The sequence below is a fragment of the Amia ocellicauda genome, chromosome 10 (genome assembly GCF_036373705.1).
Source record: "Amia ocellicauda isolate fAmiCal2 chromosome 10, fAmiCal2.hap1, whole genome shotgun sequence".
NCBI classification, from domain to species: domain Eukaryota; kingdom Metazoa; phylum Chordata; class Actinopteri; order Amiiformes; family Amiidae; genus Amia; species Amia ocellicauda.
Genome location: NC_089859.1, coordinates 28,616,955 through 28,644,051, shown reverse-complemented (window position 1 = coordinate 28,644,051; position 27,097 = coordinate 28,616,955). Strand labels below are relative to the sequence as shown.

Here is a 27,097-nt window from a genome sequence, read left to right as displayed (position 1 = left end):
TTTTATTTTAATGTTCACCTCTGGGGAATTCAAAGATTTAAAGGAATCTAACACATACTTTTCAGTTTTGTTTTAGCCTATTTCATGAGTGTGCCAAATACTGCTTGTAATTATGTTTTATTTATTTAGTAAATGTCTATACATTTATACATTACAGCTGCATGCATATTAATATATCTTGGTAATTTAAGACATGTTTCATGTTTCAACCTCCCAGAATCATCAAATTATCTTCCTTCACAATAGAAACAACCTAAAAGTAATCAATGTATTGAATATATATTGTTGGAAATGTATTAGAAAAATTATTCTGTTTGCTTCAGAATGTAATATGTTAGATTCAAAGTAAAACAAAAAAATACAAGGAACTACTACTACTACTACTACTACTACTACTACTACTACTACTACTACTACTACTACTACTACTACTAATAATAATAATAATAATAATAATACTAATAATAATAATAATAATAATGTAATTTTACAGCACCAATCATGTTACTCTGTTGAATTATTTAAGACTTGTTCATTAAAGATCTTTGGGAATTATACATGTTTAGCATTGATACCCATTATATTATGCTGATCTAAACATTATCATAATATGTGATGATCGATTGCTATTCAGGGGTCCTAAGTGGGTAATATTTGAAGCTACTGAAATTTAATTTTGTTTGTTTTGTTTGTTTAGAAAACATCCTTGGGGCCGATACACTTCTGCTTGTTTTGCTCTCCTCTCGCTTCTGTGGACACATGCTCTGTGTAGTAAGTATTCACTTTAATTATGTTAATTATTAATAATCTATTCATTATTGTAGGAATTCATTGGAGCTTTAGTGTGTTCCCTTGAGATTTACAATAGGGATTGTCACTTTGAAAGCAGGCTTCTGTATAAAACTGGATGAATTGGTTGTTGGCTTCTTATTAATTAAGAATTAGAATAAGAATAAGATTAATTAATTACTTTAAGAGATGTTGACACTTAAGGTCAGAAAACAAGGCACTCCAAAATAATTCCTAAATGCTGAATGTTGTTTGAATTAAATGCCACAGTTGAAAAAAAAAAAGATATTTTTCAACTACCCACCCACATATTCAGTTATACCAGAAGGTTAAATTGTCATGCTAACAAAAGGAACTACTAAGTAGAGCTAAGTAAAATAAAAAGGCCCATCACAAAACAGTTGTGCTCTACATTAGGCCTAGATGGGAGACATAAGGTTTGACATCTAGTGTCTATCTGGGTGCTTCTTATCATTGAGAAATATTTGTGACATGCTTACTTTCTCCGCTCTTCTTTCTGGCACATCTCAGAATGTGTGAATATTATTAGCATGGCTAGTAGACATGGATGACACATGCTGGCTTTCTTCCATTTCATCCATGTTATTGTATAGTACACTAACTCAGTAGACTGCATGCTCATTATTTCACAAAAACTGCCATCTTATTGTTTCATTAGATGACTGTAAGTGACAGGTAAGTGACTCTAAAACTGTACTTATCATTATTTTTCCATCTTGCCTGTGATATATATGCATATATTTAAACAACATGGCTTAGTTAATTGGCTTTACAAGAAGGATTTGCCTTATGTTTGAAAAGGGAGGCTAGCTAGTTATGTTCTGAGCTTGTCTTGTAGTCTGAAATAGCAACATTGAAAACAATACAGGAAAGCAAGAAGGCATTGATTTTGTTAGTTATTAGCTGACATCTCTGTAAATGAAAACACTATACAGGACAGGATCAGTTGAATGTATTGCAGAGCTCATATATGTTTTCAGATAGATACAATTTCTTGTGTGGGCTGTGCATATTGTAGCTAGTATCCCTGGTGTTGAGTTTAATTGAAATAGAAATAAGTTGGCCCAGTCATGAATTAATCCCTGCATAATTCATTACTTCACAACCTATTATGATTCATAATCAACACCAGTAAGTAGCTAGGCAGTCTATGTTGTTCTTTCAAGTGTTTAAAAAAAAAAAATAGAAGTGTGCATGGAGAGGCTCATATGCAGAGCATTACCAATCAGTATTTTAAAGGCTCTTTTCATAACCCTTGTGGAAAACTTAATTTACCCCAGTTGTCACTGGAGCATTTGCAGCTCAGACTCCAAGATATCAATTTGATTGTGTAAATATAAACACACTCTGTATTATACTTTATTTAATGTAGTTTTCAGTGCCGGTAGTGACTTCTGATTCCCCCCCAAACTTTTTGCTTAATGAGTTGGACTAATTATTTGTTTGAACAAATATAACATATTTGTTTCTGGTCTATAATAGATCTATAATACAGAATAGAAAAGCATTAACTAGCTGCACACTGGATATCATGTGCCGAGATGTCATTTACATGTGAACTTTTTTTTTATTCATAGTGTTTGGAAATGTCATCATATCCCATTCAATTATTTAACTAAGAAGATTATAGATCTTTTTAGAATTCTCCATTTAGAGGAAAAGAAAGTCATACATTTTGTGATGCACTGTGAAGTGATAAAGGCTTCATTTTCATATAATAATGTGTTCTTTAGCAAGAAAATCAGTTTCAAACTTTTTTCAGTAAACCATTTACAAAGCTAGACAAACTGGTGCCAGACTATTTTTGATGTAGGCACAGATGTCTCTCATTCCAAATTTTAATTGCATGCTGTCTAAGCATAATCAAGGGAATTGCTATATTACAATTTTTCTGTACAGAAGTGACACTTTTTTGCTAGGTTATACACTTAACTGAGTATGTACATTGCAAACTGTCACAAGCAGTCATCAGACACCTGAATGATTCCTGCAAATTCCCTACAAAAAGGTGAAAAAAAGAATCTCAGCAGAAAAATCTAAAGTTTTCAGTTTCTACAGGTTTCAACAAATGAGAAACAACTATTTCTTTCAGGAAGGTAACTGAGACAACTTATCATTAAATTATTAGCTGGCTGCTCAACCAGGTGGAGGAGAAATGTTTGCCACAGGGTATGTTTTACAACGTGTGTTCTGCCGAAACCTTTTTGTTGCTCTAAAATCAACGCACTGAAAGACTTTGGATGTACTAAAACAAATGCTTTGGTCTACGTTACATCAGCAGTGGTAATTTTTCAATGTACAAATACAATTTATCTACATAATAGTCATGATAGGAAAATAATATTTTAATGTATAGTACCATGTAGTCCATAGTATACATGGATGTATCATTCCTGAAGGAATCAACTTGGAGACAGATTGCTTCATATTATCTGAAAATAAGTAAATCAATTTGTACAGCATTTTTTAAAGGTGCACAGACTTCATATATTTGAAACTAACTTCATATTTTGCCCCTTTCTCTTGAAAATCATACTGTTAATACTATTATTTCTACACCATGCACACATGCAATCAATGCGTTTTTGGATAACAGAAAACAAATCAGTGACATTTTATGGGTGCATTTGACATAAACCTATGTTATATGAATATACTGCATAGATAAATGTTTCTCTTTTTGTCTTAAAATGTATGAATGTTGTTTTGGTGTTCTTTTTTATCAAGTGAATATACATCTTTGAAAGGGATTTAAAACGATCATTATTTGTTGGCTCAATTAAAAGTAGATATATTTGTATATTACACATGAATGGAAGCAAATGATCTATTATAGTGTTGTATTCAGAGAAGGTTAAATTATAATATTTAACATCTGGATCCATTAAGAGGCTAGAAATCCACATTGCAGTGTGATATGTTTTTGCTTAGAAGTTGGATGTGTTAGCTTACTGAATCCCCATGTGAAACAGCTAGTAACTAAATAGATACAAATATGATGTATTATTATTATTATTATTATTATTATTATTATTATTATTATTATTATTATTATTATTATTATAACTACATTCTAAATTCCTGAGAGGTGTCAAAGATACTTTAAATACAATAAACCAAATAAATAAATACTAAGTACATGAATAAAGACAAAATATGTGGGTGTATTCTAATACAATGCAGTACAGCAAAAGGATTTGTCAAACCACCCCCAGTCAGGTTAGTTTTCATTATGTATGTGGTAATTATGCTAGTAGTGCCATTATTCCAGATTAGAACATTTATCTTTGAATAGCTCTCTGCTTTTCTTCTCAAAGCACAGATTTCAAACACATTGAATGCATTTTGGGAATACAGTACAATGTCTTTTCTTTCAGTCTACATTCTACAGGGATGAATGTGGGTCACTGTGCAGGTTTGAACTAAAGGCATTGCATTGTTTTCATCTGCGAATACCAACATTATGGGTGAATCACCAGTTACTTTATACAGATCCATTTGTTTTGGAAGCCACATGGACAATACAAGCCATGCAAAAGCCTATTGAGAGGAAGATGTATCCATATAAAGCTTTGTTCTCATTAATTATACCTGTTAAGTATAATTGATTAGAAATAGTATTGATTTGTGTTATTAATAAAAAATACTGTTTAATAATAAAAGGTTGGAAAAGTAATGTCTTAGACCTCAGGAAGATAACAGTACTGAGAATCAATAAAAGCTGTGCATCACACAATGTCTTTCCCCTCTTTCTTCTTATAGATCTTGACCTTAGCCGCTTAGATGGTGACACTGTCTGTCCCAAAATAAGAGTTGGACAAGATGACCTTCCAGGTAAAAACGGGTAATATTTTTTGTTTGTTTGTTTCCATGACTGTCAGTATGATTTTTGATTTGTGCAGAGAAGAATTTAGGTACGTTACTTTATTTAAAATCTACAAAAACTATAACAATCGGGTAGGCAGATTGATATAATTTGTGCATAGCTTTAATCCAAATCCCAAAATCTCCGGAAAATGTTTAAGGCAATAATCCAGCATAGAGCTCTGTGTCCATTTTTTCTAGTAAACTCAAGTATGTCTGCGGGGATGTAAATGAAATTTCATGATTCAGGTTGTAAGGCTTCCTGACTAAAGAATCAAGTGTGTTTTACATTAAAGAAAGTTGTTCTTGTAAATTATGCCACCCTGTTTTTAATATCCCTTACAAAGAAACTAATAATTAATAATTATTTAAATTGACCATAAACAGATATCCTTTCTTTATCCTGGAACAGGAGAATATCACAGCAGCCAACGTGCATGGATTTTATAATACTGGACGGCTTGAGTTTTCTTTATGAGATGATTATATTGTTAAAAGGCACACTAGTTTTAAATCACAGGTTTACAAAAGGAAATTAGCTATGTCCATCTAAATTTAGAAATCCAGATTTAACCAAATAGTGCTCCTTTTGTTTTAGTTTGTTTGTTTCACTTTGATAAGGGTATTGGTACACAGCATTAGAGAACAATCAAATAAAGAGTATGATTAAACACATTCCAACTGTACTGCAGTGAGATACATAATTCAACGTTAAAACAGAAAACAGCCAACACAGAGAACAAAAAATGACATTGCTGAGTGTAAGGATTGTGACTGGCCTTTTGTTTCTCCCGAAGGCTTTGATCTTATCAGCCAATTCCAACTAGATATGCTACCACTCAGGGGTGTGAAGAAGGTTGAAGGCTCCACGGCATTGCAAGTGGCGTACAAGCTCGATAAAGACTCAAATTTTCAGATTCCAACGAGGTAAGCAAAAGATAAATACAAACAGAAGGAAGCCAAAAAGGTCCCAGTGGAGGTGCTGTTATTACAGGATATATGCAGGTGTTACACAAGGAACAGCTTATTAGTATACTCAACACAAGCCCAAACTTATGTAGGTACTGATTTCGAATAATAGGGGGATGTACACACCTGTTAAGCAATTTTAATTATTTTGGAATTTGATACATTTAACAGCACATTCCTGTATTTGTTCTGTATGATGTGAAAACTGTAAGTTGCCATGGGTAAGGGTGTCTGGTAATAAATACATACATAATAAAATAATATATAAACTATAGGTAAAAACTTAGGAAAGCATAATATACTGACTAAGGAGAGCACATAAGTGTTGGCTCCTCTTTTCTCTACTCATTGGATTGCTAATATATACTGTGCCTGAGCAGATAACTGTCCCCTCTTTAAAAATAAACTATAGACATTGCTGAATAAGCTCTCAGAAGTGTGTGTCCCATTTTACAAAATAATATGCTACCATAAGAGCTAGAATACTACCTGTTGTTTATATGGTAATGTTTGGTACAACATTTTGGTATACCTTTTCTTGTTTCATCTAGAACAAGGAATCCTTGTTGTAAAGTCAAGTATTTAAATTGTAACCTGTAAATAGACATTTGTTTGCTCCAAGCATAATATACTATACTATACTATACTATACTATACTATACTATACTATAGTAGATTTTCTTAGAAGTAAAGGTTACTTCTATGAAAGCTACTGAGGTACTTTAATTTTAGTCAGAGAGGTTTACAAGCACACACACAGACACAAACAGACAACAAAAGTGTTGAGCAGTACAGCAAATTAGACAAAGGCATTTGGGACTGAGAATTGAGGTGGCTTGTTAAATCCTGAAAAGTAAGATCATTATGGCAAGATCACAAGATAATGTATCATTTGATCTTGACATAAGAAGCCACAGGGGTTATTTCCATGGCCCTAACAAGCCACACTGGATTACACAAAAATGTCTTCTGATTTTCTTGACATTTGCTGGTGCCTGCTTCCAAGAAAACACCTTTTCTGTTAATTAACATATCCAAACAAAAACCTCTAATGTAATAATCATCTGATTTTTGACCTCTGCCATCACATCTGCTTTCACAAAGATCCAATATATAATACAATTAATAATAATAATAATAATAATAATAATAATAATAATAATAATAATAATAATAATAATAATATATTTTTTTTTTCAGGGATTTGACAAAAACAAAACAAAACAAACAAACAAACAAACAAACAAAAAAAAAACACTTCACACACTAAATCCAGGCAAAAAAATAGCAATATAACTTAATTAATTATTAATCATGACATTTTTTTTCTATCTGTGTAGTTGCACATTATTTAAGGAAGCTATTATTATCTCAAAAGTGTGTCTGCCTTCAGGTATAGCTTGGGCAGTTTCATTTAATTATAAGGTGTCAGCACAAATTCAACTTCAGTTAAAGAGAACTGCGACATTTGTTCTTGTTCCTGATGTATGTTAATCCTCAGTCGCAGCAGACAGCACTACGAATTCTCTATGTTCTTTAAGATTCTTTTTTTTTTTTTTCACTGTGAACCTTTCCAGTTTTTAAATGTTACTTGCCACATTGGTAAGAAAACTGTAGGAGGTTGTTACACTTGGAGACAGTACTTTTTCCTCTAATTGTCTTTTTTCTGCAAATTAATGGACTAAAACGAGCCTGTCTGACTAACGCCACCTATTTAAAGTGCAGAACAGAAATTGTAGCAGGAACCTGCTGTCTTAATTGTCCTCAGAACTGTACAGCATATTCAGGAAAAAGCCTTTCATTTTGGCTGATTTGTACCTTTAGGGCAACATTACAATCAATTTTAAAAGCTAAGGGAACCTTGCATTTTTTTAAGTGAGACCACGGCATACTAGAAAGCAGCCTTCATTTACTTTATTAGGTCACAGGAAACTCCTTTTTTATTACTTTTCCTTGATCCATTTACAAGAAGCTAAAAACTGGCTGCAACTCTCATCTATAAATGTACCACCCATGGAATGTGTTGCTTGTTAACAAACAGCAAGTGGTTGACTGTAGAAAATGCATGACGTGGGTTCAATTAAATTGATACTGTATATTCCACTTGATAATCTGCTGCCAGGTATTATGTTGAATTTAACAAAACATGTTGAGAAATAGTACCAACATTGTTCCTACTTTGGAAACAGAAAACTACAAAATGTATTTGCATAGGTGCTTGAAAAGTTCAGATATGTTTTGAAAAGTAACTTTATGCTGATGAATAATTTTTGTCATGTATATTTTGTATCATTGTTTCAACCATTGTTAATCCATCAGTGGATCACAGCCCCCTCATTATCATGACTGTAGTGTATTTCAATAGGCAGCAGTAATATTACAGGATCAAGACCCATCATGCCTGTTGATGAATGCTCTCATCAGTTAAAAAAATAGAACTGCAATGGTGACAATTGAAGGAAAATGTTGTGTACAGTTAAATAACAAGTAAAACATAACAAATTGCGACGAGAATAAAGGATTTGCTCCCAACAGATATACACTGAGTGTACAAAACATTAGGAACATCTGCTCTTTCCATGTCATCGACTGATGAGGTGAATCCAGGTGAAAGCTATGATACCTTATTGATTTAACTTCAATCAGTGTAGATAAAGGGGAGACAGGTTAAAGAAGGATTTTTAAGCCAATTGAGACATGGATGGTGTATGTGTGCCATTCAGAGTATAAATGGGCAAGACAAAAGATTTAAGTGCGTTTGAACGGTTGTAGAAGGTAGTTAGTGCCAGGCACGCCGGGTTATGTCAAGAATTTGCCGTGCTGCTGGGTTTTTCACGTTCAGCAGTTTCCCATGTGTATCAAGGATGGTCTGCCACCCAAAGGACATCCAACCAATGGCAGGTCAGTGGTCAAAAAAGGCTCATTGATGAAAGAGGCCAAAGGAGGCTGTATATATATATATATATATATATATATATATATATATATATATATATATTTCTTCAAGTGTCAGATCAAGCCTGCAAGTAATCTTGCCTCTTGCCTCGTGTGAAAGAAAAATAGGGAAAAAAGGGATGATTCAATTTTCCCATTTTATGAGCGAATGCAGCTGTTGTGAGGGTTTAAGCTCAGAGAGAAGTGTATTGAGAGAATTAAAAAGTATGCCACTTAATATATTTTATCATAATAACATATGCACACAAATCAAATTCTCTGTGTGTTCATGAATACATTGAGTTCCTGGCCAGAGTCTCCTCTGTGGCAAGCAGCCTGCTGGCACATCTTCCATTTGCAAAGTCAATCTTAATGCCTTGACAATTCCACAACAGTACATCCTGTCAGTTTAATTTACACCAAAAGATAATACAGAATGAAATTGCTAGAAGGAAAAAAAAATCTTTAAAACAGTCTTTTGTGTTCACAGGGATTTGAGAAATGTGGATATAATGAAATGCAATGGAACTTCTGTTCTCATAATCCCAGCCAATTTCATTCCACTTGGTTTTCTATTTACAGTTTTAGACTATGCATACATTTCTTCACTGTTTCTCCCATAATGTACTCTTTCTTAAATATTTGTATTTAATGTGAGGAAGATGGCTCAATAAACAATTATGCATTTTTGTTGTCATTTCAGGATAATCTACCCACAAGGTTTTCCAGATGAATATTCTTTTGTCACCACCTTCCGCATGGTTAAAAGCACTCTAAACAAAGTGTGGAATGTGTGGCAACTCGTGGATGAAGACGGCCACAAGCAGGTTGGCCTGAGGCTCAATGGTGACCAGCAGGCCCTGGAGTTTTTCCTCAACGGCATGGATGGCAATTTACAAGTGGTCACCTTCCCAGGACTCTCCCAGATTTTTAACACCAAGTGGCATAAAGTGATGGTGGGGGTGGAGGAGGACCAAGTAACCCTTTACCTGGACTGTGAACCCGTAGGATCCAAGCCTATCAAATCCAAGGGAACAGTCAACACAGAAGGAGACACTCTTATCGGAAGACTTGATGCTGATTCTAGTACCTCAGTTGTGGTGAGTCTTTGAAGTCAAAGAGTAGTATCTTATGAATTAATTTTTAAAATGAAAATAAGTACTTATTTTCAATTTGGTTATATTTCATATAAGCACTATCCTGCTTGTTTCCTTGCCACGTTTCTGTAGTCACATAGACCAAACACCAAAACACACAATCAAAAATACCTAAACAACTTTTCTTTTCTTTCAGTTTGAGCTACAGTGGATGCTGATACACTGCGACCCACAGAGGGCTCAAAGGGAATCCTGTTCTGAGTTGCCATTATCAGAGGTAAATGTGTTGATTCATTCATTTATTCATATTCAAAAATATGGTAAAGTCAACATAAGAACCTTAAAAAATATGTACCATGGTCATTTAAATGTGCTCTTCATTATCCTCTTGTGTTGTTTCTGTTTGGATGATTTGCAATCTTGAATTACTGTTCTTTGCCATCTTTCAATATTAACCATTGGTTTAAGCCTGTGATGCTTTATATGTCCTCCCTAGTGCTAGTGGTGAAATATTTTATGGTGGTGTAATTGCATGAAGGCACTGACTTAATGAGCTTAAGAACATCTCAACATTTAGTGCTCAGCCTCCTTGGGTTTAATATCTCATGCACAACTCTTTTATAGCTTCATCTGTTCTTATTTTAATGCAAAGGAATCACCTGCAATATCAATATCACAGGTCACAAGATAAGGGTGCAGTTTACACAGCACTACTAACTATAATTAATTGAATAAAATGTACAATTTATAAATGCCCACCAATTATAGCTATATGTGTACACTGCCCTCTTTTAAAATGAGTCTGAACCTGTGTAGCAAAAATAAGCAATTATACATTTGGCAGGTAAGACAGCCTGATAAGGTTGATAAAGTCCCCTGTAGTGGGGTGGACATGGAGCACAAATATCAGCCACATATAGAAGGGCTGTTGCTTTGATGACCTTTATCTATTGATTATTGTAGGACATGTTATAGATTTAAAAGCAGTCTAATAATGACAGTGGAACTAGCAGAGAACACATGCACAAGACTGGAAAATGTTGGTCCGATTATCTCTTTTTCTCAGGCAGTTAAAATTGCAATCTATTTTATTCCATCAGGGCAAGTTTTGAGGCTAAAGAATAAAATGTATCAGGTGTTATAAAAGATAGTTCACTTTTGGAATTGCTATGGTATTTAAGAATCTTGTACTTCTAACATTCAATCTTCTGCTTGTTTCATGTATGTGGAGACCTATAGTATATAAAAAAAAGTGTATAAGCATTCAACTGAGTGTATGTTTGATTTCCAGTTGAAGAAAACTATTTTTTACTGCTTTTTTTCAATGGGTGTCCTCTTTCTCCTAAAGCACTTTCTTGGTGAAGGGGTTGCAGTTTTACTAACTCAACTTTTTGTTGTCATTTCTCTCCTGCTTCTTCAGAGAGTCATTCCAAATTATGAGGTATTTATTTCTTATTTTATCACTGACTTCCATCTTGTTTCTTCTGTATTACATGCAAATCATCTTGTTCTTGCTTCATTCTAATATTCTCTCTAATTGTGATATTCGGTAACTGACAGGAAATTAAGCAAACCAATGGTTCAGGCAGGAAACTCACATATCCGGCTCTTCTAATGCATCAGCTACACACAGAAAAATCAAGCCCATTAGCTAACACAGAAACAAACAGAACACTCAGTGAACGTTAGGGATCCCCTGCCTTGTGTTTGAATTCACCTCCCCCTCCGCAGCCTCCACTTGTGTCCTGGCTCTCCCATTGAGGGGGAGTAGCAGCTGTGAAATACAAGTTGTTATTTCTATGAGACAAGTGAATGCTATGAATCAGCAAGGCATATTACTTCTACTAACATTTTTCTGAAACTATAATCTAGTAGATTGACTTGGCCGGCCAGTTTCCAAACATTACACAACAATTCTGACACCATTTAAAATGTCAAATTGATTTTAGCATGTTCTTCAGAGAAAAGCAACAGAGCAAAACTGAAGGACTAATCCATGATTTTATAGGTGTAAAGGTAACAGAAGTCATCAGTTTTTACCAGCGTAGGTGTCTTTTATGACATTTTACATTTATTTTTGCTTTTCCGTGTAGCCTGATTCTAGAGGCCCAAGACCTATCCCAGGGCCACAAGGTCCACAAGGCCCTGTAGGCCCCCAGGGACCCCATGGAGAAGATGGCAGAGATGGCCGTGATGTAAGTAAAAATGAAGGTTGCAACTGGTTGCTCCTGAGTGGCGCATCTGGTAACAGCACTCCACTGGCATGCAGGTGTCTTGTAGGATGGATGAGCTGGTCTCCAATGCATTGCATTCATTGCTAGCTGTGGCCAAGAATTCCTAGCAGGCAATGGACACATAGCAGAGTACATCCAGGGAGACATCTATCTGGGGGAAACTTGGTTCTCTGCATACAAGTGACATCAAGTTCAGCTGTTCCATCTCTATGAAACCTCCAATTTGTTTGTTAGATGGACTGTAGACATTCTGGGCTTTGGGAGTTAAAAATAGCAGATGGTTGCTCATATTTGAGATACCTGCTTTCTCCCATTTCTTCTGAAGTAGCACGTAAGTGAGAGTGATGAGTAGATAATAGTAGAAGAGGTCAGTTTTGGCTGTCCGATGTTTTTATGAGGACAGCAGAATACACATTCACGTTAATTGGAATAAATATGTATCCTTGTAAAATAAAATGTCTGCTATATCACATAAAGGATTAGGTGAGCAAAAATACCTACTTTTCCCATGTTATTATAATAAGGAACTAGTCAGGAACTAATTGTGATTGTGTCTTGTTGGTTTACAGGGTATACCTGGTGTCCCAGGATCTCCAGGGCTTCCAGTAAGTATACTATTTATATATCTCAAACTAGAAGTATGAATGCAATGTGTCTACCATGACTTTATTACTGGTTGGGGGGAATAAAATGAAATCTGTTTTGATTCCTCTGTTATTATTATTGAAAATAAATCTAGGAATTGAGACCAAAACTGTTAAGATATTTGAATCACATTTGATATAAAGAAAGCCAAATATGTAAATGTGTAATGTTATTGAATTGATACGGTAGTTGATACTTGATAATAACTCTAGAAAGCTACACAAACACAAGTATGAATCCAATCCATAGGTTAAGTAATGCCTTTGACTAGATAGTAGTATATATAGTAACATCGTATCAGATATGAGTGCAAATAAAATGGAGGAATTGCTCAACAAATTAAGATAATATGTTTGAGAAAACGATACAGTTTCTTAGAAAGACAGAGGCCATGGCATTAAATGTATATGGTTACATATGTAACATTGCTCTAGCCTTAAAAAGATATAGCTTATTGAAAGGCATTAGATAACTATTTAATAGCAAAGTTGTTTGCAGACATTCAATAGAACTATACTTCATGAACAGAGTTGTTTTCCTTATCTGCTGCATTGTTGTAGGCAGCTGCAGAAGGGAACAGCAAATAACATGGTTTTAATTGATAAAATGTTGTCTCAGTTTTTTGGTATCTCAGCAACACTGACATACAATAGTGATGAATGTGTTTGTACTGTGCCTGATTCAGGGTATGAAAGGAGAGCAGGGGGAGATTGGACTACCTGGACAGAGAGGACTACCAGGCCTTCAAGGAACTCATGTAAGTAGATTGATGATACGTAGAGCAGTAAAACGGCATTGATTTTTTTTCCCTTTAAATGAGTCGTTTGCTGTATTGTTTCATTCCAAAGCTCCAAGCAGTTCCTTATGGTCCATTAATTTGTTCCAGTAATCACCTCAATTATTTTATGCAGGGATCCCAAGGACCTATGGGACCTAGGGGACCTGTTGGAGAAAGGGTAAGTTGATTCACTCCTTTTGCCTTTTAGTTTGAGTTAGACCCTGATTAATTGAAAACCTGACCCTTCTGCCAACTGTAAATTACAAATCTGTTATTTATAAGGACCTTTTCTATTACCTTTGCTTCTACGTAATGTCATCAAATGAATTGTAACTTTTGAGTGGTGGATGGGTCAAAGATTTAATTTTATCTGGGCCTTCTTCTCTGAAATAATTACTCAGTTCCCAACCTAGATTACAATAGGGTTCACAAAGCCATTTCATATATGCCTTAAATGATATTCAAACTGCTAAACATCGAATGGTATGTTTTTATAGAACTGCTGAGTGAAATCTTGCAATTTCCTGATATCAGATACCAAATTAATAGGTATTTCAAGAGCTGTTGTTGATTCTGTCTTCATTTGTTTTGAATGACCACAGGGACTACCTGGCTTTCCTGGTCCCCCTGGACCTCCTGTAAGTTTAAGTCAATTTATAATTGTATTTTTTGCATATAATGTTTAATTACTATCAAGATACTCATGTTTACACAGCTGCCTGATTAACTGTGAAACTAAATAAACAGTTAAGAACTAACCTAGATAAGTAATGCATTGTTTAATATTTTTTTCTTCTGCTTCTTCTGCTTTGTCTGCCTCTTCTTATTATAGGGACCAGAATCTGCTGGACCTCCTGTAAGTACATATTTATTTATCTGTGCTTCACTTACATTTATTTATAAATCTATTGGGAATGGTAAATCTTTCCATCAATCATTACTATTTAATTTGTGGCTAAATGAAAGCTCATGTATTAGATTAATATTGAGCAATACAAGCTGACAAATGAGAATGGCAATCATGTCACTCAGGTGGTAAGCAACCTGGAATATTTAATCTCATGACGATTTACAGACTTCTGGGATATTTTTATTACAGAGGAACATCTGAAAGGGGATTATTAATACGTTTCATTTATTCTGTAGCTCAAAACAGAATACTGAGTAGTAATCAGTTGTGAAATGTGTTCAATCTTGAACCTGAATGGAATGGAAATTAAGAGTTGCTGCTCATTACCCACAACAAATATCCCTAAAAGAAATTACTTATTGGTGTATTTTCACCATGTAATCATATTTGCCCATCTTGGAAAAAAAATATCTAATTTTGCAATATTCAGGGACCCCCTGGAGAGCGCGGTGAGCCGGGAGACCCTGGAAATATAGGACCCGAGGTAAGGCTATATACCGCAGGTTTCAATGAAGTGATATGTCTCAAAGACTTACAAATACAAATAAAATGTACAATAAATGTTTGTAATAAAAGTAGTGTCACAATTATAGCATTTATTAAAATTTAAACCTGCTAAAATGCCTTTATTAAATCAATGAACATTTTTCCAGTTTTTATTGAAATTTCCAGTCCAGTGAATAAGCTGAAATGGTTCAAAGGTAAGCAGTAACCTGCCAGAGGTTAAAACAAAAAGTTTAGGTTACCAAAAACTGAAAATTAATGTGCATTTCAGAGTTATATACTGTGTTACTACCCCCTCTTAAGCATTATTTGGCAGTGTTACACGCAGCTCCTGTACATAGAAGTTACACTGTATTCCTACAATGCACACTTAATTTGAAAGCTTATTCTCTTGACTACCAGCGCATTTCATTCTCAAATTCATCCAATTTACAGTTTCCGTATCACCCACCGTCATTAAGAGCCCGGGTTAGGTGGTTCTGAACAAAACAAGCTTATTTGCAAGAAATCCGATCGGAACTGAGTGATATGTGACCGTCTGAATGAGACCCCCCCCCGGAGCTGACTGCATGTGTTCCCCCTGGGCTCCCATTTCAGAATGAGGGGGGGCATAAATGTGTGTGGGGGGGGGGTAAAAAAAAAAAAATTTGCACATCAGAGAAAGTCTCAGCTTTCATGGGATACCAAACACTTGGCAAACAACACAACAGTGAAGAGTGAAAATGGGATTAAAGAGAAGCACACTGAGGGTACCAGAGGTGTTTGTCAGTTTAAGGGGTTACATTTAGTTAAAAAGTGTTTATTTGTTCTACACTTTAATTTCAGAGCACATTGAGGCATTAAACTGCGTAAATGTAAATAAAAACTGGAAAAGTCGCGGTGTTTTAAAACTTTTGACCGGTAGTGTATTTCATTGTCTGTAAATATATAAACCATTATTTCTTAGTTTTTTTGTTGTTGTTTTTTTAGAAATAGTTTTGTCTGAATCACAGCTGAACAAATAATAACTGACCAGCACATAACATGAGACACATGAGTGGCATTGTAAACAATACACCCGCAACATTGTTGTACTAGTGAAGGTAACTGTGAGATGGTTTTTGCCAGGGTCCAGCAGGACCAGCAGGCAGCTCAGGCCAACCAGGTTCAGCTGGTCCACCCGGTCCCCCTGGCCCACCAGGCCCAGCGGTAAGTACATTTTAATTTACAATCTCATTCACCTGCAGGAATCAGAGTTAGTAGGAAACTATTTTATTCACTACAATTAAGCATCACAATTGGTAAGAATTTGCTTATTTGTAGTCCATGTCTCATGTTTTCACCTCTTCCTCACTTAAATATCCTATTAAGATATCTTACAGTTGTTAGACTTTTTTTTTTTTTTTGCCATGGTCAAAGTGTAAAGTATGCATTTTAATGACTAGGAAAGTATGACTCCCTCAGACATATTTTTGTTTTTCTTGTTGTTGTTGTTGTTGTTGTTGTTGTTGTTGTTGTTGTTCAGGGACCACCTGGTGTATCGACAGGAGAGGGGAGTGGAGATGATGTAAGTCACAGTTTTTTGTTGAAAGTCAGTATAATGGAAATATTAAAATATTAAAAGTGGAGTTATTTGTTATGTTCCTAAAGCAAACAAACCTTTATAAGCACTACTTTTGGTGTGATATACTTAAACATTAAAGGTTGATTGATTGTGTTCCAAACATAAAATAATTTGAATAATCCAGAATCTCAAAATGACTCCCTTAATCTTTCACAGTGTCAAGCATCTTGTCCGGCTGGACCTCAAGGAAATCCAGGACCACCAGGCCTTAAGGTGACTACAACATTTCTAAGATTAAGATTCTCAATCAAACAAAAAGTTAGACTTCAGGAAAATCAGCCCAAGCCTGCTGGCTAAAATTTTAAATAATTATGACATTGACCACAAAACCTACATTTATGGTACAATTGTATACCTTGATCACTAAAACTGAGTGCTATGTTGATAAATGTTCTCATCACAATAGCATTTTAAAAATATATAGTTTGGTCCCAGTGGTGAAAGATGGGGAACACCCTCTATATTCATGTAATTAATACATTTACATTATTTGATATTGAACAATTAATCATCCAGGGGAAATATATTAAATGACTAAAGACTTCCATCAAAGTATTTTTTGTTTTGTTAAGAAGGATGCTGTTTCCCTAAGTACTTATCATTCTATATATGGTTCAGTTTCAATAAAATAAATAATACAAATATGATTAATATACTTTGGGTTACAATCTGCCCACATATTTTATAAATTGCTCTTTAACAACCAGGGTCACAAAGGAGTCCAGGGTGAAAATGGAGAGCCAGGAAAGAGTGGGCCAAAGGTAAGATTATTTTGGAAAATTGTCACCTTTATAGAGATATATCATAACAGGATTATAAAGTATATTTTATTATATTCTTTAAAATGTGTTGGTGTGAGTTTCTGAAAGTTTGATTTTTGACTTTATTTTAATTCACTAAAGGGAGAGCCTGGAATACCTGGGGCACAAGGCATGCCTGGTGTCCAAGGAAATGAGGTAATAAAATAATAATAATACAAATATTGACATGAAAGCATTGGTAAGCCACAACTGTAAACTGTAATAAGATGAAAATAATACCAACATTTCTCTCATAAATTCCCAATTAGTTACAATAGGAAATGGTAGCTATTACACATGAACAGTAATGAAATTTAAATGGGATCCCCAGGCGTGTTCTATGTATTTTTAGCAGACGAGTTTAAATAATTGTAGACATCTTAATTATGTTCTTCTTCAGCAAAATATATTTTAGATAGGAACAGAAATTAAATATGAAAATTCCCATGAGAAAAAAAATATTTTGAAGCAGCTCCCACCTGTACTGAGTGTGTTATCAAATCCATTCTCTCTCCATCCAATCTTTGAAATGGTACGAGGTTTAGAGTATTTAGGTTTCTTGTCTAATTTCTCCCACTGTGATGGGGTGGTGGAATAACAATAGTAACTAAGGTGTGTCAAAAGGAGTTAATAATCATACTATATATATATATATATATATTTGGGGTGTACAGTTTTTTAACCTCTTAATTTTACCTTTGCTATCTAGGTGGTACTAACTTTTGTTTGTTTGTATGATTGTTTGTTTGAATCAGTATCTGATATCTGATAGCTGGTATCATATTTTTCATGATGGCTACTCGTTCGACTACAAATAACAGTGCTGCGAATACATTTTCATACCACAATGGAAAGGGCAAATGTCAATGCACCACAGTTATGTGTTTAATAATAAGTGGAACTATCAGAAAACTGTGCTTTTACTTTAAAATTATGTTTTTTGACTTATATCCAATGCGTTGTCTTAATTGTGTATAGGGTCCAAGAGGATTGAAAGGGTTTCCTGGGAGCCATGGAGACAAAGGTGATAGGGTAAGTGGCATAAGAAAACACATTCATGTTAGTTAATAGCATCTGGTATCACATATGCATATTCATTACATCCATTTAGTTTTTGTTTTCGATTGCCTTGGAGGGGAAAGGCAATCGTGCCTGGCAAGCAAATCTTTCAGACAAGTGCATGCTGGGGTTTTTCGTTTCCTCCAAGTCAGTGTGGGGTTATCACAGTGTGCCAGGTGAATTTTATTTGACATTTCCAAATTGAGTATGAAAGAGGACACAAGATAAATGTCTATCAGTCTATTTAAAAAATAACAATGACTAAGTAAATAAATAAGGATAATGGTCAACCTCCACACAGTGAGCCACAGTCATCAATTATTATTTAAATGGAAAATGAGTGTAGGACAGGATGATTAAATGCTGTTGCTCTGATTCATTAGACTGTGTCACTGCATGCAACTAGATCAAAAACCCTTGAGATGTTACATCTTAATCATGATGGAGTTTTACGTGGACGTGTTAGGAGCATGACCATGGCACCCTATCCCTGCTAGCTTTTCAATTATAAAAGTGAATGTAGTTTCAAGTGTAATTTATATTCTACCTTCACTGATCTGTACCAGCCAACACTTATCCTTACCAGGTGGTACACATCACTCCAGAATATATGTATATTTGTGGTCCAATGATTGTGTAGTAGAGATTGATGAATTTATGGATAAACAGTCCCCAGAGTAATTAAAATTGGATGTTATCTGGATTTCTCCACTGCTCTGTTTCTCACAGCTGATTTAACTAATTCAGTCTAATTTGACGTTAACTTTCTCATGGAAAGTTTTGCGGAATATCAGTTAGGCAGCTTTGAGGAATGGGGCCATGCAGCAGTATATTTTTGTTGTCTTGTGACTTTTCACAGTCACAATGAACACACTTCACTCATAAATGTTGCTCTCCACACTTTTTTACTTTTTTACAAATGTAAATTCTCACTTTCAGGAATAAAGCTGTATGTTGATTAAGAATTAAAAACTAAAGCTCCCTCTCGTTGATCTGCTCAGGGTCCCCCTGGTTTTAATGGAATACCAGGACCTACTGGGCCACCAGGCCCTGTGGTAAGTACGTTTATCTGTAACGAAACTACAAACTGTTTGAAAAAACAATCCTATATCAGAACTCCGCAAACAAAACCGTGAAGAATCAATTTGCTATCAGTTAGGAAAATATGTAAATATTCCATATAAAATAAATACATTTTAAGTTATTTTTTTTCTGTGTATATTATTCTATTCGTCCTTACTTTAAATTCCATTATATTATGTAAAGACATCTTTTAATGTAATCTAAATTCTTAAATGTGTGAATGGGTTTATTTTTAATTATTAACTGTAGGGGCAAGAAGGCAAACATGGAGTACCAGGTTTGGAAGGCCCCAAAGGTGATGAAGTAAGTAACTCTTTTATTTCCTCTTGCATAACAATGCAGATAAACTCAAAGTCATTTAGAAAATTAGTCAAACAATGCCGTATTAACTGGCTAATGTCAATGTGTGCCTTTGCGTCAGGGTCGAATGGGTCCACGTGGAGAGGACGGAGCACCGGGGCAGAAGGGTGAAACTGTGAGTAATTAGGAATTTAACAATGATTTTACATTTTCAAAATTCACAACTGAGTACTGGCAGTAGATTTGTGTGGGGCATGCATTTTAAAGTGTGACAGCTCATCACAAATGCACTCTCAACTCTGTATTATTTAAGCTTACGTTTTTCATTGTTTCCCATCAATCCTGCTGACAGGTTTCTACCTTCTCTTCTGTTGTATTATATAGCATCGATGCCTCTGCAGTTAGAATTATCTTGATGATACACTCCACCTGAAGTCACAACTATTTATATTTTTCTTTAGCAGCACACTTAGTAAGAATGCTCCACACGAGGGAGAACAGATACTCTATAGTCAGAGCTTCTAATTATTGTTAGCATGTTGTGAGGTAAAATCCATTGAATAGCAACACTAATAAAGCTGTGTTTAATGGATGATTATATTTGTAGGGAGATCCTGGGAAAGCTGGAAATGAGGGAGGACCTGGAATGAATGGCAGCAAGGTAAACATTTAATCCATTATTTGTCTTGCAGGTATTTGTGTCTAAGCATAATAGTTGCAGAAGTGTCCTAGACTGACCTTTCATTTACAAAATTATTATCTAATGGATACTCTATTGTGGCATCATAAATTCCTATTGTGTTGTGTCATGTTACTTTCTTGGTCAATCTTTCGAACTGAAGTAAAAACCCTGTCTCACAAAATGCAGCATGTAGTTGAGTGTGTGTACAAAATAATATAAAATATTGGCAATCAAATATTGGCAATATCTAATAACTCATTTTCTCAGAATGAATTACAGAACCTACCATTTGTTTTAGGGTGAACCAGGATCACCAGGCAGTGTGGGTGTGAGGGGTCTTGTTGGAATCCCAGTAAGTGTTCCTTTCCTTTTTTTATAGTTTTCAGAAGAGATAATACCATACAATTTGAGCCATACAACACACACGGAGCCAGATTTTGATGCAGTTCAATACAAATGACTCTTGTTAAACACACACAAACACACACATAATTCTACATAGATGTACAGTGAGGGAAAAAAGTATTTGATCCCCTGCTTATTTTGTACGTTTGCCCACTGACAAAGAAATGATCAGTCTATAATTTTAATGGTAGGTGTATTTTAACAGTGAGAGACAGAATAACAACAAAAAAAATCCAGAAAAACACATTTCAAAAAAGTTATAAATTGATTTGCATCTTAATGAGGGAAATAAGTATTTGACCCCTTCGACTTAGTACTTGGTGGCAAAACCCTTGTTGGCAATCACAGAGGTCAGACGTTTCTTGTAGTTGGCCACCAGGTTTGCACACATCTCAGGAGGGATTTTGTCCCACTCCTCTTTGCAGATCCTCTCCAAGTCATTAAGGTTTCGAGGCTGACGTTTGTTAACTCGAACCTTCAGCTCCCTCCACAGATTTTCTATGGGATTAAGGTCTGGAGACTGGCTAGGCCACTCCAGGACCTTAATGTGCTTCTTCTTGAGCCACTCCTTTGTTGCCTTGGCTGTGTGTTTTGGGTCATTGTCATGCTGGAATACCCATCCACGACCCATTTTCAATGCCTTGGCTGAGGGAAGGAGGTTCTCACCCAAGATTTGACGGTACATGGCCCCATCCATCGTCCCTTTGATGCGATGCAGTTGTCCTGTCCCCTTAGCAGAAAAACACCCCCAAAGCATAATGTTTCCACCTCCATGTTTGACGGTGGGGATGGTGTTCTTGGGGTCATTCCTCCTCCTCCAAACACGGTGAGTTGAGTTGATGCCAAAGAGCTTGATTTTCTGGTCTTGTAGCCCATTCCAGCCTTGTGTAGGTCTACAATCTTGTCCCTGACATCCTTGGACAGCTCTTTGGTCTTGGCCATGGTGGAGAGTTTGGAATCTGATTGATTGATTGCTTCTGTGGACAGGTGTCTTTTATACAGGTAACGAGCTGAGATTAGGAGCACTCCCTTTAAGAGAGTGCTCCTAATCTCAGCTCGTTACCTGTATAAAAGACACCTGGGAGCCAGAAATCTTCCTGATTGATAGGGGATCAAATACTTATTTCCCTCATTAACATGCAAATCAATTTATAACTTTTTTGAAATGCGTTTTTCTGGAGTTTTTTGTTGTTATTCTGTCTCTTTTTGCAAAGGTAGATGAAAATTTCACGGAAATTCTTTAAGAGCGAAATTAAATGTACATATCCCTAAATCACTGATCGCTTACAGTAAACTGAAAGATCTATGCAGTAATATTATTTCTCCATTTAAAGCAAGCAGTTAAGAATCTGGAATGTGGAATTTCAGTTATCTTGTTTTTTCAGGGGCTACCTGGAATACCAGGATTGAAGGGTGCTGATGGTGAAAAGGTAAGACCTAATTCTAGTTGAACTGGAAAACCACAACCATTTTTGTCTGAATGGACTTGTCTGAGTGTGGCTCAGGCTTTGAAGGGAAACTTGAACAGTGCCAACTTCCGCAATAGTTATTTTTGAAAACATAATGATACTCATGTATGTATTCAGTATTTAATGCTGCTGTTTTTTTTTAAGTTTTTTGTAAAACAAACAGTAATCTACTTTGGAATGGCAGAGCAACAAGTTCCCTAAGAAATAGAACAAGCCCATCTGGACAAAACTTAATTCTTGCTGTTGTGATTCAGCCTTTCCCACTTAAAATTGTCACATCATTCAGCATTAAAACAAATTGAAATGTGTATGTTTCAAAGGGCAATGTGACTCCTGATTTGTTTCAGGGTGAAGCAGGCCCTCAGGGGCTCACTGGACCAGCAGGACCACCTGGTAAAGCCGTAAGTATCATGTTCACTATAGATAATGAATACAATTAGAAAATAAATAATATTTTTTTCTTAAACAGAGTGCTTTTTTTACTCAAGGGTGAAACTGGAGCAGCAGGTGAAAATGGACCACCAGGCCCAAAGGGATCTCCGGTAAGTAACAATTGATGAACTAGCCGACCGTTGTTAGACAACTCAAATGTAGCCCAGCATGCATATCATACGCCTATCTATTGAAAATCCACTTCTGATTTTTGAATGTTTGCAGGATCTTAATTGTTCAACAGAAAACATAGACACACTCTCTCTTTCTCTCATACACACACACACAGTGTCTAACCAATTATATCAATGAGGACATCATGTTATAAGAAAACATGACATTATAAGGTCCCCAGAACACTTCCAATTAACTCCAGGATGAGCAGCCTATTGCTAGGAAATGAGAACCACTCTAATTTGGTCTGTCTGAGTTTATTATTCTGGGCATTGGCGTGTAAGTAGGAGCAATAGACGTACATGCTCATTAGACTCTTGAAATTAACATGTAAAAATGTCTCCTTAAGGGCGAATCTGGGAAACAAGGACCAGTCGGTGTAACTGGACTCCCTGGACCTGAAGTAAGTCCAATTGTGATTTGTGTCTTAGAACATTTAAATGGTTGATATCTCATATATTTTGTTGCTCACTCTGTGTTGAAACCAACAGGGTGAGAAAGGTGACAAAGGTGACACCGGTCCTCGCGGTATCAAAGGCCACACTGGAGGAAAAGGAGAGATGGTAGGGTGTTCTTTTTGGTTTTGTGTGTTTGTGGTGTTTTTTGAAATAGAATATATCCCATCAGGGAAAGGTTGTGTTCTGTTGAAATTCATTTTCCCAGAATCTTCAGAAACGTTCTATTTGTATGTCACATGTTCCCCCTTTTTCCCCCTTTTAGGGCCCCACTGGTCCTATGGGTCCAAAAGGAAGTGAGGTTTGTTTGTTTATGTATTAAACAATGTATGTATTATGTATTTATGTATGTATATTTGTTAATATATTTATTTGAATATAATTTTCTATTAATATAATACAATGACTGTTTCTGTAATTCATAGGGTGCTGTGGGTGCAGTCGGGAATCCTGGAGTAAAGGGAGATATGGTACATTATTTTATATAATTTAATAATGATAATAACAATCATCATCATAATTTTCATTGTATTGTATCAATGCAGAGTAATGCTATGTTGTCATGTGTGTGCAAGAAACATCGTGCTTTTAGGTTGTCTTGTTCATTTGAAATTATTAGCTAATTTAATTCATTTTTAACTGAATTAAAATTAACTTTTTTTTAATTTGTATTATTGTGTTTGTTACAGGGCCCTGCTGGTATTCCTGGGATTAAGGGAGAGGTATGTGTCTGATACATTGATTTATTTATTTTTTAAGAATGATTTAAGTCTGTAAGGCAAATTAGAACTTGATTTTCACATACTATTTAAAATGTAGATGTTTTTCAATTGATATATGTTTCACATAAGGTAAATCAATGTATCTAAGAATATTAGGTAGTTATGTCTAATTGTTTATTATTTAAATAATAAACCTTTAAATTAGTTTCAGCTACTAGCTACTAGCTACTAGCAACCAAACTAGTAAAATGCATTGAATTGCCTCCTCGGAAGTTTAACCTTTCTTATTTTCAATGGTGTAATTGAGGCCAAAAAAATCTGGCAAGCCTTTGTTCTTCTCTCCCTTGACTAATTCTTGGATGAACATACCCTGGATTTGTTTTCAGGCCATTTCCCTTACAGTGCTATAGAGGTGGGCTGACACAATGGGGACTTTTAAGATTATTTTCCTCATTTATCATGGGTTAATTTAGACATTTAACAGATTGTCTGAATATATCTTGGATATGAATTACTTCTAAAGTACCTAATTAGCCTATGAATGACACAGGATTTTCTAGTAAGCCATTTTTACAGATTAAAACCAAAACTAACAGACAATATGATAATATATACACATTTTTTCACTTCAGACAGGAGCTAAAGGAGACAAAGGTCCAAAGGGGCCAGTAGGTGTCCATGGACAACCAGGCCACACCGGCCCCACTGGCCCCATAGGGCCACGGGGGCTTGATGGAGAGAGAGGGGTCGCTGGTCCACCTGGGCCACATGGCTTACCTGTGAGTAGTTCAGTCATTTGAATGTATAGATCTAAATCAATGATCTGTTTCTAATATATTTGGTTAAATATATATATATATATATATATATATATATATATATATATATATATATATATAGTTTTAAAGAAGTTTACTTCTATTTCTTTTCCTTTTTAGAAGCAGTGTATTAATTTGCAAACTAGCAGAGTGGTAGAACCTTGTTTTTCTGTCGGTTCATTTTTTGTCAGCTGGAAAAAAAAGTAAAAGTTTAGAATTATTACATTTTTGGTGTTTTGTATTTGTAGATTTATGCATTTTCTGTCTCCATTTTAAATCACATAGGGTCCAGAAGCAAGTGAACAAAGAATCAGAGAGATCTGCAATGTCATCATTCAAGGTTCACATATCTTTCTCCTTTTGACTCTTTATTGCACAAATACATTAAATTATAGAGCATGAAGAGTATCATACATACACATTTCTTCACTATACATAGAGATTGCAGAATATTTTATTCTTTAACTAAAATACAATGATGTCTGTCATTTTGAAAGGTTTTAGTTTATAGATATAGATTCTTGAGTTTGCTATTTCAAATAAAGGAGGGAAGTACAGTAATGTCAAAGACAGAAGGTAAGAAAGTACTGATATACAATATATTAACTGCTGCTGCTGCTATAATTTCACTAGTTAGGTTGTATGTGCAGAAATAGAAAGACAATGCTACTGATATTATAGTAAATGTATATAGGTTGACTATTTGTAGGTGAGCAGATCTTCCCTATCAATTAGAGCAGTGGTTTTCAAACCGGTACTGGAGTACCCCCTACCCTGCTGGTTTTTGTTCCAACTGAGGTCTTAATTGCTTAATTGAATCCTTAATTGACCTAACAAAGCAATATAGCATTCAATTAAGTAATTAAGACCTAGGTTGGAACAAAAACCAGCAGGGCAGGGGGTACTCCAGGACCGGTTTGAAAACCCCTGAATTAGAGTACAACTGTGGTTGTGCAGGCTGACAGTTTATTGGCTGTCTCCTTGGAACTGTCTGAATGATTAATTGACAGGCATGAGAATGTAGTGGAGTTCCTCTTTCTCATTATACAGGCAATCAGCCACTCAGCCAATCAGACACAAGGAACCACTCTGCAAGCCATATAATGTGAAGTGAACGGTTTTAATCTTAGTTCACAGTTGAATGGCAGAATCTAGTGAAAATAAAGAACAAGTTGATGCCTTGGCTTAACTGTTGGTGTGACTTGAGGAAAAAAGGAATATAATTAAAAATATTAATTATTTGCCAAGTATTGAATTTAACATTTACAGAAAAATATGATGTAATGATGACATTCTTTATGTATCTATATGCTGCAAGCTATACAATTACTGATAGAAGCAGTTTACTGAAAAGGTTCAGCACCTGCAATTTCATCATCTCAGGTTAACCATGACACATCTTTCAAATAGCACCCAGCTAGTGAAGGCAGATGTTAGCTTCTTCATTACCTAAAATGTTGGGGGGGTTGCTGTACACAAATTAGTAATGTATTATTTTTTACCATTTAAAATGTCCAGCAACCATAGAATTCCTCAGTGCTGTAACCATGTAAAGCCACTTATTTTAACTTAAATAGAAGGGTCAACTTTTACCATTTGAAGGAATGGGATGGGAAGGGTTTTATAGACTCTTCTTACATGTGATGTCACTGCTGCAAGCTTAGTTGAATACTAGTATGTATTCTCACTCTCTCTGTGCTTCTTTCTCTCTCTTTATATAACACTTGTGTTGTTCTGTATTCAGACCAGATCTCTGAGCTAACAGCATCTCTCAGGACACCAGCAGCTCAAGGGGCACCTGGCCGCCCTGGCTTAATGGGCCCACCAGGTCCTCCAGGGCCAGCTGGAAGTGCAGGACTGCCTGGATTAAGAGGTCCTATGGGCCCCAAAGGGCCCCATGGCTTCCATGGAGCACCTGGGCAGAAAGGTAGATTATTTGGGCATGGAACATCTTCAGCTAGAGAGATCTTTATTTCAGAGAATGCAATTGTCTGGTGGTTACTATGGGCGAGATCACAGTAGATCACATGGGTTATTGGTTTCTATTTCAGTACCTGCTCCAATTGGCTAAAAGTGCATTCAGGTTTGTTTCTGCATAACATGAGATTGACAGTTACCCAATCATCTGTCAATAAATGTCAAAGTGTAGGTCAGTCATGATTGATTCTTCAAGAAACCCAAGCTGCAAATAGCAACATGGATGATTGAACTAAACTGATGAAATTAAAAAACGGATAAACAAATTAAATGTATGAATGAACAACCACAAAATATTTGATTTAAGTACAAGTAAATACTGCATGCACAGAATTAATAAAAAAAAATATTAAATTCATTCACAAGTGATGAA

General features: G+C 35.4%; 1 protein-coding gene across 3 annotated transcripts in view; it reads left to right on the top strand.

Annotated features, from left to right (window-relative positions):
* Positions 1-27,097, top strand: part of col9a1c (collagen, type IX, alpha 1c) — a 36,207-nt gene that overhangs the window by 7,697 nt on the left and 1,413 nt on the right. The window contains exons 2-36 of one of the 3 annotated variants that reach the window (XM_066715843.1): positions 698-771; positions 4,573-4,644; positions 5,472-5,601; positions 9,281-9,677; positions 9,871-9,951; positions 11,095-11,115; positions 11,768-11,869; positions 12,478-12,513; positions 13,239-13,310; positions 13,465-13,509; positions 13,934-13,969; positions 14,164-14,187; positions 14,672-14,725; positions 15,853-15,933; positions 16,250-16,291; positions 16,505-16,561; positions 17,056-17,109; positions 17,251-17,304; positions 18,127-18,180; positions 19,209-19,262; positions 19,540-19,593; positions 19,712-19,765; positions 20,198-20,251; positions 20,571-20,624; positions 22,063-22,107; positions 22,494-22,547; positions 22,635-22,688; positions 23,102-23,155; positions 23,244-23,315; positions 23,473-23,508; positions 23,633-23,677; positions 23,897-23,929; positions 24,562-24,708; positions 25,033-25,087; positions 26,492-26,674. In XM_066715843.1, the coding sequence (XP_066571940.1) occupies positions 698-771; positions 4,573-4,644; positions 5,472-5,601; positions 9,281-9,677; positions 9,871-9,951; positions 11,095-11,115; positions 11,768-11,869; positions 12,478-12,513; positions 13,239-13,310; positions 13,465-13,509; positions 13,934-13,969; positions 14,164-14,187; positions 14,672-14,725; positions 15,853-15,933; positions 16,250-16,291; positions 16,505-16,561; positions 17,056-17,109; positions 17,251-17,304; positions 18,127-18,180; positions 19,209-19,262; positions 19,540-19,593; positions 19,712-19,765; positions 20,198-20,251; positions 20,571-20,624; positions 22,063-22,107; positions 22,494-22,547; positions 22,635-22,688; positions 23,102-23,155; positions 23,244-23,315; positions 23,473-23,508; positions 23,633-23,677; positions 23,897-23,929; positions 24,562-24,708; positions 25,033-25,087; positions 26,492-26,674 (2,534 nt within the window). Of the gene's footprint in view, positions 1-697; positions 772-4,572; positions 4,655-5,471; positions 5,602-9,280; positions 9,678-9,870; positions 9,952-11,094; positions 11,116-11,767; positions 11,870-12,477; positions 12,514-13,238; positions 13,311-13,464; positions 13,510-13,933; positions 13,970-14,163; positions 14,188-14,671; positions 14,726-15,852; positions 15,934-16,249; positions 16,292-16,504; positions 16,562-17,055; positions 17,110-17,250; positions 17,305-18,126; positions 18,181-19,208; positions 19,263-19,539; positions 19,594-19,711; positions 19,766-20,197; positions 20,252-20,570; positions 20,625-22,062; positions 22,108-22,493; positions 22,548-22,634; positions 22,689-23,101; positions 23,156-23,243; positions 23,316-23,472; positions 23,509-23,632; positions 23,678-23,896; positions 23,930-24,561; positions 24,709-25,032; positions 25,088-26,491; positions 26,675-27,097 lie in introns of those variants that run through there. The other 2 variants (XM_066715845.1, XM_066715844.1) reach the window with 2 other exon arrangements.